General features: G+C 35.0%; 1 protein-coding gene across 2 annotated transcripts; it reads right to left on the reverse strand.

The window, feature by feature from the left end:
• Positions 1–312: 312 nt before the first annotated feature.
• LOC139934762 (docking protein 5-like) lies at positions 313–13,073 on the reverse strand. Of its 2 annotated transcripts, XR_011785725.1 has the most exons (8): positions 12,852–13,073; positions 9,941–10,163; positions 8,711–8,830; positions 7,224–7,413; positions 6,135–6,288; positions 5,175–5,310; positions 1,844–3,509; positions 313–1,804 (listed from the first exon to the last, which is right to left on the reverse strand). XR_011785725.1 is itself a non-coding variant. In XM_071929169.1 (7 exons), exons 1-7 carry the CDS (start codon positions 12,915–12,917, stop codon positions 3,433–3,435), a joined length of 966 nt encoding a protein of 321 aa, XP_071785270.1. In that variant the 5' UTR covers positions 12,918–13,073; the 3' UTR covers positions 313–3,432. The 2 variants fall into 2 exon arrangements, 1 of the variants encoding a protein (XP_071785270.1); XM_071929169.1 differs by having other exon boundaries at positions 313–3,509.
• Between the last annotated feature and the right edge of the window lie 3,425 nt (positions 13,074–16,498).

Here is a 16,498-nt window from a genome sequence, read left to right on the forward strand (position 1 = left end):
TTATGTTTGAAAGGAAAAAAAATTCTATTTCCAGATGACTTTAATGCATATGATGGGATAGGCCAAATCAGATTACTGGTCTGTGACAATTAAACAAAGTGTACAATGCCTTTAAAAGATAAACGAGCCGCTACCCCCTCCCTTGAATTTCCTAGTTTGACAGCTAGCTATCCAAGTTGATAGTCAACGTGATTAAAAAATAGGGAATAACAGTGTAAGGACCTATAGTCTTCACTGCATGGTAATGACTGGGTTAGTGGCTGGCTGCTGTATATGGTCCAAGCCATAATTAAGCAGCCAGACATCAAGACACCCTAGTTACCGGCCTACTAAAAGACATTGCTTTTTACGATTACCGGAACTATCTTTCAATGTGAATGCAAAGAAAAGTCAAAGACAACTCCTGTTTTACGGTTTTCAGAGCTTTATTCCTGTTATACTTGCATTTAACACATATACATAGGAAAGCAGAAAGGAATGTAGTACTTTGATCACATATCAATGTCTGACGATTGAGGGCCATTCATAATAATTAATGTTAGAATATATATTCTTTGTATTCAGTTTTTTCAAAATTGTTTTTTTCTTCTTTTTTTTTAGTGAATTTCGATTTTCAATTATTTCTTTTGACCCACCACACACAATTTAGAAAAAATGATAAATTTTGTTCAACATTGACTATTATGAATGGCCCCTTAGTTCAGTCAAGTATTTCGTACAAATACTTTCTTAGTAGAGTACCAAGTATGGACTCTGAATATGACTAGGTTGCTAATGCAGTGCTAGTACTAAGTTTGAGTAAAGTACCATAAAAACAGTCCTTGGGTTTTGTCTAACGGAAGCATAACGACAACAAATGTATTGTTACTCTACAAGTCTTTGTTTAGATCTACCACAACGCAGTACAGTCTTTATGTAAATGGTTAAACCACAAAACTTTCTAAACTTTGTCTGTGGTGTTGTATAAATACATAACATTTTGTACACATATTTCTGCACCATTCATATAGCATGTTTTGGTTTTTTTATACGGCACACTAAGCTATCCAACTGGTATACAATTGGCAATTACAATTTGGGGTAACATGTGAGATCATGACATGTACAAGTATTATAGTACATAATGCATGAGCAAAAGTTGAACACCTACAGTTTAAGTACAAATTTATTTAAAGTGAAATTTGAACTGAGCTCAAAGATTTCTATAAATCTCTCTTGAGTACAAAATTGTAGCTTGCAGAGAGTATACACTTGGCTGAAGCTTAACGCTTTACACAGAAAGGTGGAATGCAGCAATTAGTAAGCATTTAATCTACAAATATGTAGGCCTACAGTAAGTAGGCTACAAGTGTTATTTTAAACTTTACGTTACATAGAAAAGAAAAGCTCATAAAACATGTATAATCAATTTCCATACTTTCAACAAAGTTAAGGAGTTTTGACTTAATAAAATAAATAAACATAAAACCTCGAATGAATATTATACTTTCAGACACGCACATAACAAAGTTAAAATCAATTTAAAATTAAAAATTACAGGTAGGATATGATTGGTAAAAGATACACAAAATAATGTTCCATTAATTGTCACCTGTAATCTAAAGCTAGCCTACAGGTTCCCTTATAGACAAGACCCATTGCAAAATGTAACAATCTAACCGTGAGAATTGAAGGGAAAATTTCCGTATCCTGGCACCATTTTTTCACTCATTTTTGCAAAAGGTTTAGGTAAGTTATATACTATTTTATTTCATAACAAATGAAAAAGTGTTAGCAGGATACAGAAACCTTGTTGAATTGAGACCTTGGTCATGTCAGCATGTTCATGATGTTGAATTGAGACCTTGGTCATGTCAGCATGTTCATGATTGGATGGTCACCCCTTAAGGAATCCTCAGCTTATTTTTGTGAATGTTCTAACATTGCACTAAAAACACATTCATAAATACCTCAGACAGTTTCGCTATTCGTATTGGTGGAGAGCGCGTCACGTGGGTGTGTATAAAACTTTGTTTATGACCAATAAGTGTTGAAACATAGGCGTGACATGCGAGTTTGCACCTGTGCTTATAAGACAGTTTCTTCATTCCTATTGGCCGAGAGCAACAGCCGAGACAGTTGTGCCATATCACGCGATACACGCGACACTCACAGCATTCTCTTACATAAGGAGTTGTGTTTACCCGAGGGCCATGACTGGGCCTTACCATTTCATAGCTGGAGGGTCATTGTATTGAAAGAAATCATTAATAAAATTATAATTTTTGCATTTTTTTTACTTTTTGACCATTAGTGTTGATGGTTTTTTTTTACCGAAAAGGTATTTATGAATGGGAATCAAAGTGTGTTGAATCGGTTTTCAACTATAGTGGTTTAAACTCGCCAAGGCGTGGTTCTTCGTCTCGATAAAATTATCAAGAACCAGGCCTCGTTGGGATTAAACCACTAGTTGAAAACCTCTTCACACCACACATTGATTCCCTTATTAAGATGAGCAATGATGCGATATGATGACTGCCACGTGTGACCTTTAATAAGAGGGAGATAAGAGCCTCAGACTAATGGCAGGTACAAATATTTGATGCATACAATTGTTGCCCGATGTGTTTCTTGGGCAGTTAGCTGAGTTCTATGGGACCTGTTAATTCTTTGAATCCTTCATAAGCTATAGCAATTTTGAATGTAGCAAATCAAGGGTCTCAGAAAAGTTTGAGGTGACATGCCATGCATTTTGTTTTGACAGTTGCTCTTCTGATTAACTAAAATGTATTTCGAGGATTTCCCACCTCAATGTCATTAATGGTCACTAAAGAAGAGGGTTGGGGCACAGAACAATTGTTTATGAATCATGAACTGACTTTGGCATGCTCAAACAGCGCCCTCACTGGGGTCAAAAGAGGCAAATGATTGGACGATAGCTGTTCTTTGTGCAGGTAACGTGCGCGTCAGTGTAGCATTATGCAAGGCGTCTGTTAGAGAGTCATTAAGATACTGATATAAAGTGTCAAAGTCAGGCTGTGTGAACAATCGAGCCGCAGTACCTCACTTTGTTAGGGACAGCAATAGTTTGTTAGTGGACGGTGGTCAATGAATGCCCATTGTAGCACAAGATCTTTACAAAAGACTCATTAATAAACATTAAAGGATACATAGGTTTCAGGGTTAAAGGTAAATCCTGACACATTAAGTTGGCAATTAAGCTGACCCATGACCATGGAATGCACCTCCACACTCGATGCGTATTTACCCTTTCCACTATTTGGGGGGTCAATTCCTTAGTGTACATTTTGACTCCCGAAATAGTGGACAGGATATGCGCATGTAAGTGCGGCATGCAAGAGGTCAATAGCCAAAAGGCTTGATATGATGAATACTGCTAGAACCAGATGATGAAGATGTTGCTGATGATGCTAGTGGTAATGGCAATGTTGATTAGGTTGATAATGATGATGATGACTGTAAGGATGATGATACCTTTGATGAACTGGTTGCACACTGACTCAATTTATCTAATAAAGAATAAAACTTGACACAATTTTATAACTATTAACAATGTATATAGTAGGTGTGATGGCAAGCTTTTTAACCACTTTAAAGGAAAGTTACAGAATTGGTAAGAAACTAAAATCGTGAAGATCACTGATTTACATAAGACTTACGCGGTCTAATGATGATGATAGTAGAAAACATCCCTTGAAATATTTCTGTCTAAAATTTCATATTTGCGAATCTAATTTCGCGTTTGGAGTTTATCAGGGAGCGTTTCATTTTTTTGCCATCGATGCACTTTCACTATTCTCTCGTGACCCAGATGGCCGATCAACCTCAAATTTCCACAGGTTTGTCAGTTATGTATAAGGTGGATTACATATAGTGCTTACACTGCCAGCAACTTTTTTGCCAGAAAAACCAATTCTGTATGTCTGTAATGTTCCTTTAACATTTTCCTGGACTGGTCGTCAACTACATCATTTTGTGGTTTGAGACATTACAACGATAGATAAAGCTTATCAGCTGGAGGGTCCAACAGTTGCAATGATTGCATTTATTGAACATTATTTTCCTGTATGGACAAGACCCAGAAAGAAAATGACACCCCCCCCCCCCCCCCCACAAATGAGCTGTCCCTGTAAGAAATCAATGCCTAATAATCGCACTCGTTGCACACACCCACATGACACAACAAGGAAAAAGTAATGCTTTAAAACAAAGGATTTCATTGGACAGCGAATTTTTCAACCATACATCATCATTGTTACATGAATGGACAGATAAACTGTTCAGCTTTAAGAAGCTGTTTGATACAGGCAACTGCGCGGCGCTGTGCACGAGTTAAGGCAATTTTTATAGTTTTCCACTCCCCGCAATGCGCAAGAAAGACAGTCAAATGTTTAAGTAAAAATGACAACAAGTTCCCTATTATATAGAACTTAACAACTTACATGGATTGAAAAAGAGTAAATTCTTTTTCAAATTACTGATTAATCCATAAAATATCAAGATTTACAGATTTCATAAGAAATTCTGCATTTTGAATTTGTGCGTACTCAGGGCAGGGCAAAAACGCTCAATGGGTGTCTTTATGTAGATACCAATTCCACATCAAAGGGCAGAGTTGGCCATGGTCTGTTTAGTCTTCTGGATTGTTTTATTTTTATTTGTTATTTTATTTATTTTTTTACTTTTTTTTGGGGGGGGGGTATTTTTTATTTATTTTTTTATATTTTTTTTGGGGGGATGCAAAGCAATTACTTTGTAAAAAAAAAATCTAAAAGAGTCTCTTTCAAAAGGTATTCCCAATATATTTCCTCATTAATTCCAATTCTTAGAAGGCCAACTCCATCATACATCCAAATATTTAAGTTTTTGTCTGGTTTGTGCATATTATTCCACCTCTACAAGAATATAACAAGGAATACAACTCCCTGTTGCAAATGTTTACATTGTCTCAAAAAAGGCTTACAGAATGGAAGTTTCTCAAGAAAGGCTACACTCCTAATAGTACTTGGGTCATAAGTCACTCTTCCAATGGAAAATCAGTTGGCAATGTTGGACAAATTTTGGAATGGTTTTCATTTGTATGTTGTTGTTTTTGTCAAAACAACAAGTTTGTTAATATTAATTACAAATCAAAACTGTCAGGTTTTGAAGAACATTCAATAAGACATACATACCAAGTGGTAAGTGGAATGATGTTGCATTGTGGTTCTTGGGTTGCTGTCTATAAATAACTGTGCAGTCGTTACCATTCTCATCTGTTGTGGTGAGATGAGATGCAGACTCTATGAATGTGTTGTTACATCCATCCATCTGTGTAAGAGTAAGTTGAGTTATTATCAAATTGCATTGTATGTGGTTTTCTATTTATTTGTAATGCAGAATCTTGAATAACACACACATTTATATGTGACCCGCTCTGTGAAAATGAGTCAGATGTAGGCAGTTTCAGGAATTGAGTTATATGCATGGCTGGAAAGAACACATCAGCAGCAGTATATGTCTAAGCTTTGGGGTGTATCGCGTTACTGAGTTACTCCCGTTTGAAATTAGCCACTACACCATTTTTGTGAAAAACGAACTACAAGTAAAATGATATTTTAAACTACCATTGTGTGCAAAAAGGATACAAATTAGACATAAGTATGATCACAAAATTGTTGTGTTCATAGCTTTATTGCCTAAAAGTAAGTGTTCTAAAGGTTAACCATTTGTTTTAAATTACCTTTTACACATTAAACTGTCCATAACTTAATATTGCATTGGGCGACATGTGACTCATTTTCAGAGTGGGTCACATACAAGTGGTGACTACTGCCCCTGAATGTAATTGTCTCCTCTGTTTTCATAAGTTGATTCCTCTAAAAGGGGATCCAACTCTAGTATTTCCGGATACATTTTTTTGAACCACGTTTTGATTCCTTTGATTAAACCTGTCTGCCACATCTTAATTAAATTCACAAACATACTGAATCAATCACCATGACAACAGTGAATAAATGGGGGAAAATGCACAAATTACAAAAGAGTGGTTCGATACACTTTTCAGTAAATAGCCACCCGATATTATTTATTTCCCCCCGCTTGCCCCTCTTCGGACCCCCAGTACTCCACCCAAATGAAAATGTGTTTCTTACAGGAACGTATTGGGGTCGATAGTTGTGTTGTTCTCTTTGATTGATTCTGTCTGACATTTCTGCGATGGCAATTGATGCCTGGTGTACTCTCTGGTAGATTTCTTCTCCATTCACTGTCTGCACTGTAAAGAGACCTTCCACACTCTCACAATACCTACAGTGTACAAACACAAACAATACGTTTTGCTTGATTATGAATTCCATTGGTTCATCATTCAATTCAACTACAGTCTCTCCTTCTGACACTAACGTAGTGGATTGGAACACAAAATTGTTGGTCAAAATTGTTGAATTTCCCTTTTTAGTTATCGTTTCTGTAATGTTATTGGTAAATTCCTCTTCACATAAAGGGTACATGTTTGTGTACTTTTTGTACGAAACAAAACACGCAGAATTTCATTGAACTAACCTGATTTGAAGATAATAATAGTAAAAAGCTTCCCTTAAAAGACACTGGACACTATTGGTAATTACTCAAAATGTTTGTAAGCATACAATTTTACTTGGTACTGAGCATTGGAGAGCTATTGATAGTATAAAACAATGTGAGAAACGGATCCCTCTGAAGTAACGTAGTTTTTGAGAAAGAAGTAATTTCTCACTAGAGTATTGGAATTGAATTTGAGACATTGACTGAGGTCTCGAATTCAAGGCATCTAAAGCACACAACTTGGGCAAAAAGGGTATTTTTTCATCCATTATTCTCTTGCAACTTCGAAGACCACTCGAGTTCAAATTTAAACAGGTTTGTTATTTTATGCAGTTGTGATACACCCAGGAGAAATGAGTAAAAAAAAATCTCAAAAATAATTTTAACATGTACAACATATTGAAGCAACTCTCCTAAACATAGTTTGTGTTTTTCACTTTTTTTTCTTCAAAAACTTGATGACTAATGAAGCTGAAACTTCTACAGGTAAATTTTATTACATATACATCTCGACTCACAGTGAGTAGGGATTCATGTCATAACCAAAACAATTGTACTGCAAAAGGTATGAAAATCTTTTAAGGAATCTGTAAAGGTACATTTCTTGCAGTAGTACATGTAGTATGTAGACAATTATTTTAAAACACCAACATTCCTACCTGTTAGCTTGAAATATGAATCTTGTAGTATCTCTTCCATATTGTAGTAGTGATTGCAATGACCATGATGCTAGCTTGAGTCGCACATTGTATACATCCCATAGGTAAATATTCTCATCCGTGACTTGAAGTGTGCACTCCCCAGCAATGGACAATTGTGGTGTAGGAACAAGATTTACATGAAATCTCTCTGAGGAATAAAAAGCCACTTTTGAAGGCACTGGACACTATTGGTAATTACTCAATATAATTGTAAGCTTAAAAACTTAACAAGCATAACAGAGCTGTTGATAGTATAAAATCACTGTGAGAAACGGCTCCCTCTGAAGTAATGTATTTTTCGAGAAAGAAGTAATTTTCCAATAAAATATTTAAGTTTGATTTTGAGACCTCAGAATGAGATTTTAGAAATCAAGCATCTGAAAGCACACAACTTTGTGTGACAAGGGTGCTTTTTCTTCCATTATTATCTCGACCTTTCGACGCCCAATTGAGTTAAAGTTTTCACAGGTTTGTTATTTTGTGCATATATGTTGAGATACACCAAGTGAAAAGACTGGTGTTTGACAATTGTGTCCAGTGACTCTCTTAATTCAAACTCCAACTGCCTGACTTCTCATGTGCCATTTTTGAAGTAAAAATACATGTAAAGACACTGGGGCATGTATTAAGGGTGCATGGGTCTCTATTAACATGTGCAACAAAGTAACTAATTGAGAATCTGACTTCTAAAAAGACTGTGCCAGTCTCGCCTCTACCGAAATAACATGTTTTTCTGAAATCAAATGCTTGTTTTAAATTATAATGTATTTCACAATAAAAATACTCATTACAATGATTATAAAATGATTTTTGGCTTTCATATCGAATACACAAATGATGAAAGTTAAAACTCTGGAACAAGGATGTTAACTTGATCCTAACTTGCATTATACCTTTCACTGTACTTTTATTTCATCAATCAACATTGTTATTGTTATAAAGTAAAACCAATTAATTTATATTATAAAGGGTCCAGGCTCTGTACAAGCCTAGGCTTTTTCCTGGTGCCCTCCTCTTATCACCCTTTGTTCTTTTGTTCTCGTATGTTTTATGATTATTTATTGTGATATTTGGAAATAAAAAAACAAACAAACAAAACAAACAACTTTTTAGAATCTATGCAGAATAAAGTGCAGCTTAATTGTGGTATCGAGGTATAGATTTTTAAGTCTTGCTTTAAATAACACCTGATCATGCCTTGTTTCAACCTGGATTAAAAGAAATATATACATGAGTCTTGAATCCGCTGAATTTTTTTAAAGTTATGGATGATTATTTTAAAGCCCAACGACACTAAAAGAAATTTTAAAAGGGATTTAATCAGTATAAGTAAAGTCTAATTCTGTCCAAAGAATTTGCTCACAGCACTTGTCTACCCAATTCCAGCCACAGGGCAAGCAGACAGGTTGGTTTGATCACATTCACAAATGGAGATTCATTCTTACCACTATGCTCTTTATGAAGTCCACACAACAATAAGTCAGGTTCCTGGTTTTGTATTGCACACTGCTCTGTTGAGTGAAGGTCTAGACACAATACCTTACACCAGTCATCAGCTTCTGTATCTGTTTTGATGACAAAATTTACATTTCATGAAAAAAACTGTCTTTGCTTATACATTACCGTATAATAAAATTAAGACTTTTTTCAATTGTAAACAGATTTCTTTTACAAAATTTACCACAACAAACATGGAAAAGGAATGTCAAAAGTAGTGATTTTATAGTTTTACATGTGAAGAAGCTGTCAAAACATTAATTTTTTGTTCGGTACGTTTCTAGGAGTCTCGGTGACAAAGGTCTCATTGTTTGAAAATTGACATGTAGCTTCAAATTTTCAATAGCTGTAAAGCTTGTTTAAAAGTCAGGATCAAGATCTTTTATTTAGAACTTGAACAAATCTAAGACTGATAAGTGAGTTATTTACAAACTAGGCAAGAATTATTATCTACAACCGACATTACCTTATGTCCATCAGCTATGGATAAAACAGTCTTGCATACTAAATGTATTGTGTGCATTGTCAGTGGCATAAATGAAGGTTTTTGAATGTTTTCCATTTTGAAACAGCATTATCTGTAAACATTAATTGTTCTATAATAAAATAACTTATGTTAGTATTTCTGTCATGGTTTATATTCAAAAACCTACAAGTAACCCATTAACAATGGCTATCATATTATTTGACAGTGCTCTCTTATGGCAAGTGTGTGTAAGTAATGCTTTTCCCCAAACTCAAAAGTCAGATTGACTATTTAAATAACTACAACATCGATCATGTGACAAATTTTGTGCCTATGGACAAACTTTCAGAGCCATCATTTCTGATCCAAACCAGAAATTTAAGTGTATGACTATGACAAAACTTCCCCAAACTCTTTTTAAGGTGAGCAGCCAACATGTATGGAAAAGGTGAATCGTGAAGATTAAAATATAATTATCAATCACAAACTTGAACATCTAGTTTTTAGAGAATTGAATTCCTCTGTACTGTTTTTGTATCTGTTTTCAAACTCTAAAATTATAAGTCGTAAAAATCAAATAGCATGTGGCTTGTTCAAATCTATACCTATGACAGGCTCCAGACACACATCTCAGCTTTGGAGTACCTCTGAATATTTAAACAAATAGTCTCTTTTAACATATTGTTTTACAATAGATGATTAAGTTTTTTACCTGAATCACAGCAGAAATGTTTGTTTACATCATTTTTAAAGTTGATTGCAAATGCATATCGTCTTGTCTCACGAGGAAGTCTAGTAGCTGAGACTACAAGGTCAAGAAAGATGACTTTGTGCAATCCACCACAAAGAGCAGACTTCTCGTCAATGTATTTCTCAAGTCGCTTTGGACCTTTACTGGATACCTTCTTGAACTGCACCCAACGTCGCTGCCATATCTGCAATGCAAATTAATCAGTAAATATAAATTAGGTCCTATGTGTATTTCTCAGAGCTATGATGTATTCCTCTAAACAGCTGATTAGCTCATCGTCTCAACGATAACATGGTTCTTCAGTGGTTTACTATACAAAGCCATGCAAGCAATTAACATTCATGGTGGATAAAACATTTACATTATGTGTGATACACAATGGGGGGGGGGGGCACCGATTGCTCAGTCAGTGTTTTCTACACACACTCTATTTATTTATTTCCTTTATTTACCCAGGGTGAGCCAAATCAGTAAAAAACTGGTTTCCATTTGGGCCCTGCGAACAAACTTACATGTTAAAAGTAAACATAAAATCACACGATAAAATTACGATATAAAAATTACGTAAATTATTTAAGAATGTTACGGAAAATTAAAAGCAGTATTAACAGAAAATAAGAGTTAAAAAAATAATACAAGTCCCTCTTTAAGTCCCCCCGTCCCCCGATTTCTTTTTCAACCACAGCATCGGAGTATTTTTCACAGTTTTGACAGATGCATATCTCTATCAAAAATGGAAGGTGGGTGGGTGTAAAGGAAATAGGAGAATGCTTGTTTGTCATTGCCAACCAATTATCTGTTAATGTATGGTATATCTACATGTCTATATACAGTGACACTGCTGTACTCAAGCCTGGCTGTAATGTTAGCTTTATTTCCTGCAGGAATATATTTTGGTAAAATGTTAACATAGTCTACTCAACCCTTTTACTTTACTGAACAAATAAGATGTTTGGTTTAAGATTGTGATCTTTGTTATAGCCTAGGCAATCAATACAGCATTTGAGATATTAATCCTGTAGGCAGTTTCATCAACTGAAAACTAATTTAAGAAGATTACAGCTGTTCCAGCACGGTTGAAAAGGAACACCTCTTCTAGGGATCGGTTAAAAAGGACAACCCAATGAATTTTCGGTTATATAGTAATATGCCACAATTAAATGGAATATTAATGTGTAATGTTCAACTCAAATAAAAGTGACTACAACTGGATATGAACCTGTCTGTGACCTCTGGATTAACATGCCGGATGGTCTATCAACGCAATACTGAAGTTTAAGGTTGAATGGCAAGCGACTGGCAATCCCCGAACTAAGTTATTGACAAAATAGGGAGACCAGCAAAATTAGGGTTGCTCACTTTGTAAGTGCAGGCACTTAGTCTGAAGGTCACAGTTTCAAACCATTTTATCTGCTTACTCAAAAACTAACATAATTGTATATCAAGCATTTTCCCAATACATATGCCTATGCAAACATTAGTTTTTATTTTTAAACAGAATCTAAATTTGTTAAAGATTATACATTTTGTGTCAAGTTATTTTGCGTTCATATTGAAGATGGTGTTGCAATTAACACTATATTGTAGATAACTATGACAGATTAGTTTAATAGTACACATGTTTTGAGGGTGGAGGTCCATATAGCACCAATGACCCTGCTGGTTCTAGATCTCTTTAACCACTGCTGTATAAATGCTATGTGGCTGGAACACTGACTGCATAGGAATATCACATACATTTTGTCATCAATGTTTTGCAATATTTGCCAATTAATGGTTGGAAATCTAGTTATACACATACACTAGAATCACATTTCATAAATGGGGGTGCCTTTGTTGGTGATATGTCTGCTATATTATGGCATGAGGTCAGCTAATGAGCTGAATCTCATCTCATTAACCTTAATTTTCAGCAACACTGTGTTTCATGGTTTAATCACTAAACAACTTAATTTTATTTTTAAGGACAATTGTAAAAGAATATTTTTACTACTTTTATTAAGACACAAAATTGTGGAGGGAAATGAACTTGAAATGATCCCATTGTCATATTATAAACCTTTTGCATTATCAAAGGGTTTATTCAAGTTATACAGGTTGATCAGCATAATGGAATCTGTAGGGAAACAGTCCAGCATCAGTTGATGTACAGATGTATATGACCTTACATTACACAGGACTGCCCAAGGCCTCAGCGTCTACACTACAGCAATATCAGCGAGCAGTACTAATAATAGATTCTGAATAAATAGTTTTTTAATCGTTCTCAAATGGTTCACCCAAATGAGTCGTAATTTCTTCAAAGCTCATGTTAACCTTTAATTTAGTCCCAAGCTTCAAGGGTGACAGTTATATTTATCATACACTATAGTTTTATCTGTTGTTTTGAATGATACCTGTAAATGGCGGCTATCTGCTGTTGGATATCAATAATAACTATTAAAACAAATAAATACAAAATAAATAAAAATTAACGTTGATCTAACCTGCTTTCTTTTATTTATTCTGTAAATAAATGTAGAAGAATACATTACATGTACCTTTTGTCACTGTTTCTCGTGTGTAAAAGTTGATAAAAAGTCATAAAGAATACTGCTAGTACAAACATGGTGTCTTAGTTTCTTATTTTCCCTCAATCTCTGTTTTATAATCAGTGATGATCAAGTGAAAACTGCACCATGATAAACATGCAGTCATTAGTTCAAAGAAAATGATTTGCGCAATGGAAATATACATCCTACATAATAATAATAATCAAAATTTGTGAAGGTAACATTTATGTTTTTTGTCAGCCAAAACAGCAAACAAAATTGTTACATTTTGTTAACTTCAGATGATGCGGAGAACATGATGCATTCAGCAAAATACTCACCCCAAGATTGCGACTCCGCGTACGTACGTATCCCTGTTTGACCAAATCATCAAACTCTCCTGACATGGTTTGTCTAATCAGTAGACTACATTTAAAATGTCATTACATTTAATGTCTGTCTATACTGGACGGTAGCTCAGCAATAGCTGTAGCTTCAGCAAGGATGGATGTTGCATATCATGCACCTGCATACACACCCCCTTGACTGCCTATGACATCCAAGCTGTGATAATGTTGGTTTCTTAACAACTGTTGTTCAGATAGCCTGCACAGACAGGAAACGTGTGCAATTACTGCATACTCCAAGCTCATCTCCTTACATCCCTATAGGCAATATTATACACTACATGTAGACCGACGATGTACAATGTAGTGTGTCCATAGCTGTCACAATTGTCTTTGGGGAGCACGTTCCCATTAAGATTGGATTATGATGGTGAATGTCACATCCCCGATCTAAATGGGAGGTAAATTTAGCCAAGGGGTAGACCTGCTTCATGATGTGACTGGAAAACAAACAAAGACATATTTGTCTTTGATTAAGATCTGTGAACAATAAATAAATTTCAATTAGATTAAAAGCCTTCTTCTAGAGTGTCTAGTTGAAGTGTCTGTTAATTGCTTAATAACGGATGGGATACTAACGACTGAGTATCGTTCAGGAATCCTTGCAAGTACATCTTGAACATTTTGATCAACCAATTAATCTAATTATAAAGCCATGGCCGACAGACAAGAAGGTTGCATGCATTTCACCAGTTTAATTAAAGATTGCCCTATTAAGGTTTCTCTCTAGTGAAGAAGGGATTCCCAATCAAGTTAAATTGAGTTTCTAATGGAAGCTTCCATCGCATTTAAGGGCCGCTTAAGCCCCTTCTAAATGCTTGTATAATTAGTCAGCCAACACTGATTCATGAACAATCTGTATGTTGTCTTCTTTTCCTAAGTTGGCATGAGCTTGCAGGATTTAAGCCGTTGCACCTTCATTTTGTGTGTAATCAACGTCCCCTAATTTAAAACAAAGTTAATGCTTTCATGTTGAAGATAATGAAGGATTGCTTTCCCTAAAGTCAGTGATTAAAAATACTAGCCCACCTCAATTCAATTAATTTATTGTCTATTAAAAAAAAGGGGGGGAAATAATTATTTTCACAGTCAGGAAAATAGGATTTGATGACCACAAAAATCATGTTTGCTATAAATGTACACATGCAGAGGAAATATCCCGAAAGTAACATTAAAAAAACCATTGTTTTTCGTTTTCATCCAAACAAAATTCTAACCCATTGTAATAAACATTTTCCTGGAAATTGATTGTTACATTCTAAAATCAGATTGATATCTTTTCCGATATTGTTCTTTAGAATATTGTATTTAGTTTAAACTAATTCCAGTTTCCCACACCAAGCAACAAGCAACACACTTGTGGTTCATTAGAAATTATGCTGTCAATTTCAAGAGAAATTCACAGATAATAAAGCTTACATATTTACAGATTTTCAGTCCTTTCATCAGCAGCAATAAATCTTTTGGAAATTCTAAATGAGCTATAAATGGTGTAAACCATACAAGGCAGTGTTCAAGTGTTTAGCTAATGCTGTTACTCAAGTCCTATTACCCGAGGAAATAGACTCTTTTTACAATGAGTCATTTTAAGCAGGGATCTAATTCCATAGAGTAATGTTTAAAGTAGATCACTCAATACTAAATAAGCTAGACGTAAAGCAACTAGACCTATTTTATCTGCCTCCAGGTAAGTTATAATATATAGTAAAGCAAATGTACACAGATTGGGTTAATGCCTAGTGTCGACTTTTCTGTTAATAAGCAGTACAATAGGTTAAAAACTAAACTTTTCTGTTAACAGCAGTATAATAATAGGTTAAAAACTAATGTTTTTATTTATTTATTCTGTTATTTTTAGGGTTAGGCGCACATGTAGATTTATGTATGATACCTTTGTTTTGGGAACATTGCAATCCAAATGTAAAATTTTGTTTAGAAGACAACAAAATATCTTCAGACATTAAAGTTCAGGTTTTCCAGGGGTTCATTCCTTTTTTTAAGGAAAAGGTACATTTTCTACTATTTGTAAAAGGGTTTGATAATTACAATTTTGTTTGTAATCCTGAAACATTTGTTTTCAGTTTGGGATATCAAACATTAAAATTCAGATTTCAGGCATTATTACTATTATTTTTTCTTCTTCTCATAATTTTTGTTTTTGTCAAGGTATTTTTCTAGTGACTGTGGATTGTCATGAATTATGAAATTAATGCATTTTAACTTTTAAAAAGGCAACAAAGGTTACTGCCTTATTTTGCGAGGTCAGTCTGTACCTCAGAGAAAGAGTAAATAAACCACGATATTGTTTTACAAATAAAAGTTACCAGTAGATGATCAACTTTTTACAAGTTTGGGTCAACTGAGATGATGAGGCTTAAAATTTAAAAAGTATTGCAAAGACCTAACAGTTGGTAGGTCTAATTACTCAAAACAGTTATTATCATAAAAACTTACTTGGTAACAGCATTGGAGAGCTGTTGATGGTGTAAAACATTGTGAGAAACGGCTCTCTCTGGATTAACGAATAGTTTTTATAAAGAGGTAATTTCTCACTTAGAGGCAGTGGACACTATTGGTAATTACTCAAAATAATTTTGAGTCAAAGAGTACCACCAGCTCTAACAAACAAAAGTTTAACTTTTACTTTTAATGGTCATGAACCATGACAAAAATTTAAAACGTTTCTTATATATAAAACACATAAAAATTGGTCACGTGTTATTGTCGGGATCCCGACAAAAACTAATTTTGAGCACTTTATTTCACTGCTACTAATAATTGTACAATAAATATTTGGTGAGGGGGTGTCTGGCAGGCCTAATGCCACAGATAATTTGTCTGGCGGTTGATATTTTTTACTAAGCATCGTGTTAATGACCATTTCCACTTGGTTTCATGTGGTACCAACAATGTTTGATTCAGCCCATTATTTTTCCTCTTTGTTGGGGGTCCATGCGCAAAACGCAGCGGGGGGTCCCCGGCAGACATCCATATAATGACTATGTCAGGTTATCCACTAAATGTTCCAGTACTCCAATATTGGTACCTCGTTCATTTAACCAATATTGCTCTGGGCTGCCGGTCTATGGGTTTGGTGAAGTGGGATGTGAATTGAAAGCATTGGTATTACAATAGGGTCAGTTGACATGAGACCAGTGATTTTAAATGCCCTTACATCAGCAACAGAACGTTTGTTTCGGACGTAATGTAAGACCAGAAATGCTTACCATTGTCCTTAAGATTCAATAAGTCATCAATTTAACCTTATTCTTCAATCTGTTCCGAACAGAGCAATATTGACCCCACAAGTTCGCACGAAGTTCATCATTTGTACATGTTCTTGCTCTGTGAAAGCACTTCCGTTTCAATGAGACAAGTTTAAGAATGTCACTTGTCATCCAAAATGTCCTGCGTTTACGTTGACTTTTGCATGGTATGCTCGCATTGACACAAGAAAAGAAAAGGTCCAGGAACTGGTTCCATGTGGCATCAACACCTCCAGAGTAAGCTGTGTCCCAGGGGCAACGTCTTACCAGCTCACGTAGATATACGCAGTGTTTCACTTGGCATCAAGATAATGC

This window comes from Asterias amurensis, chromosome 3 (assembly GCF_032118995.1).
Source record: "Asterias amurensis chromosome 3, ASM3211899v1".
Lineage (NCBI taxonomy): Eukaryota > Metazoa > Echinodermata > Asteroidea > Forcipulatida > Asteriidae > Asterias > Asterias amurensis.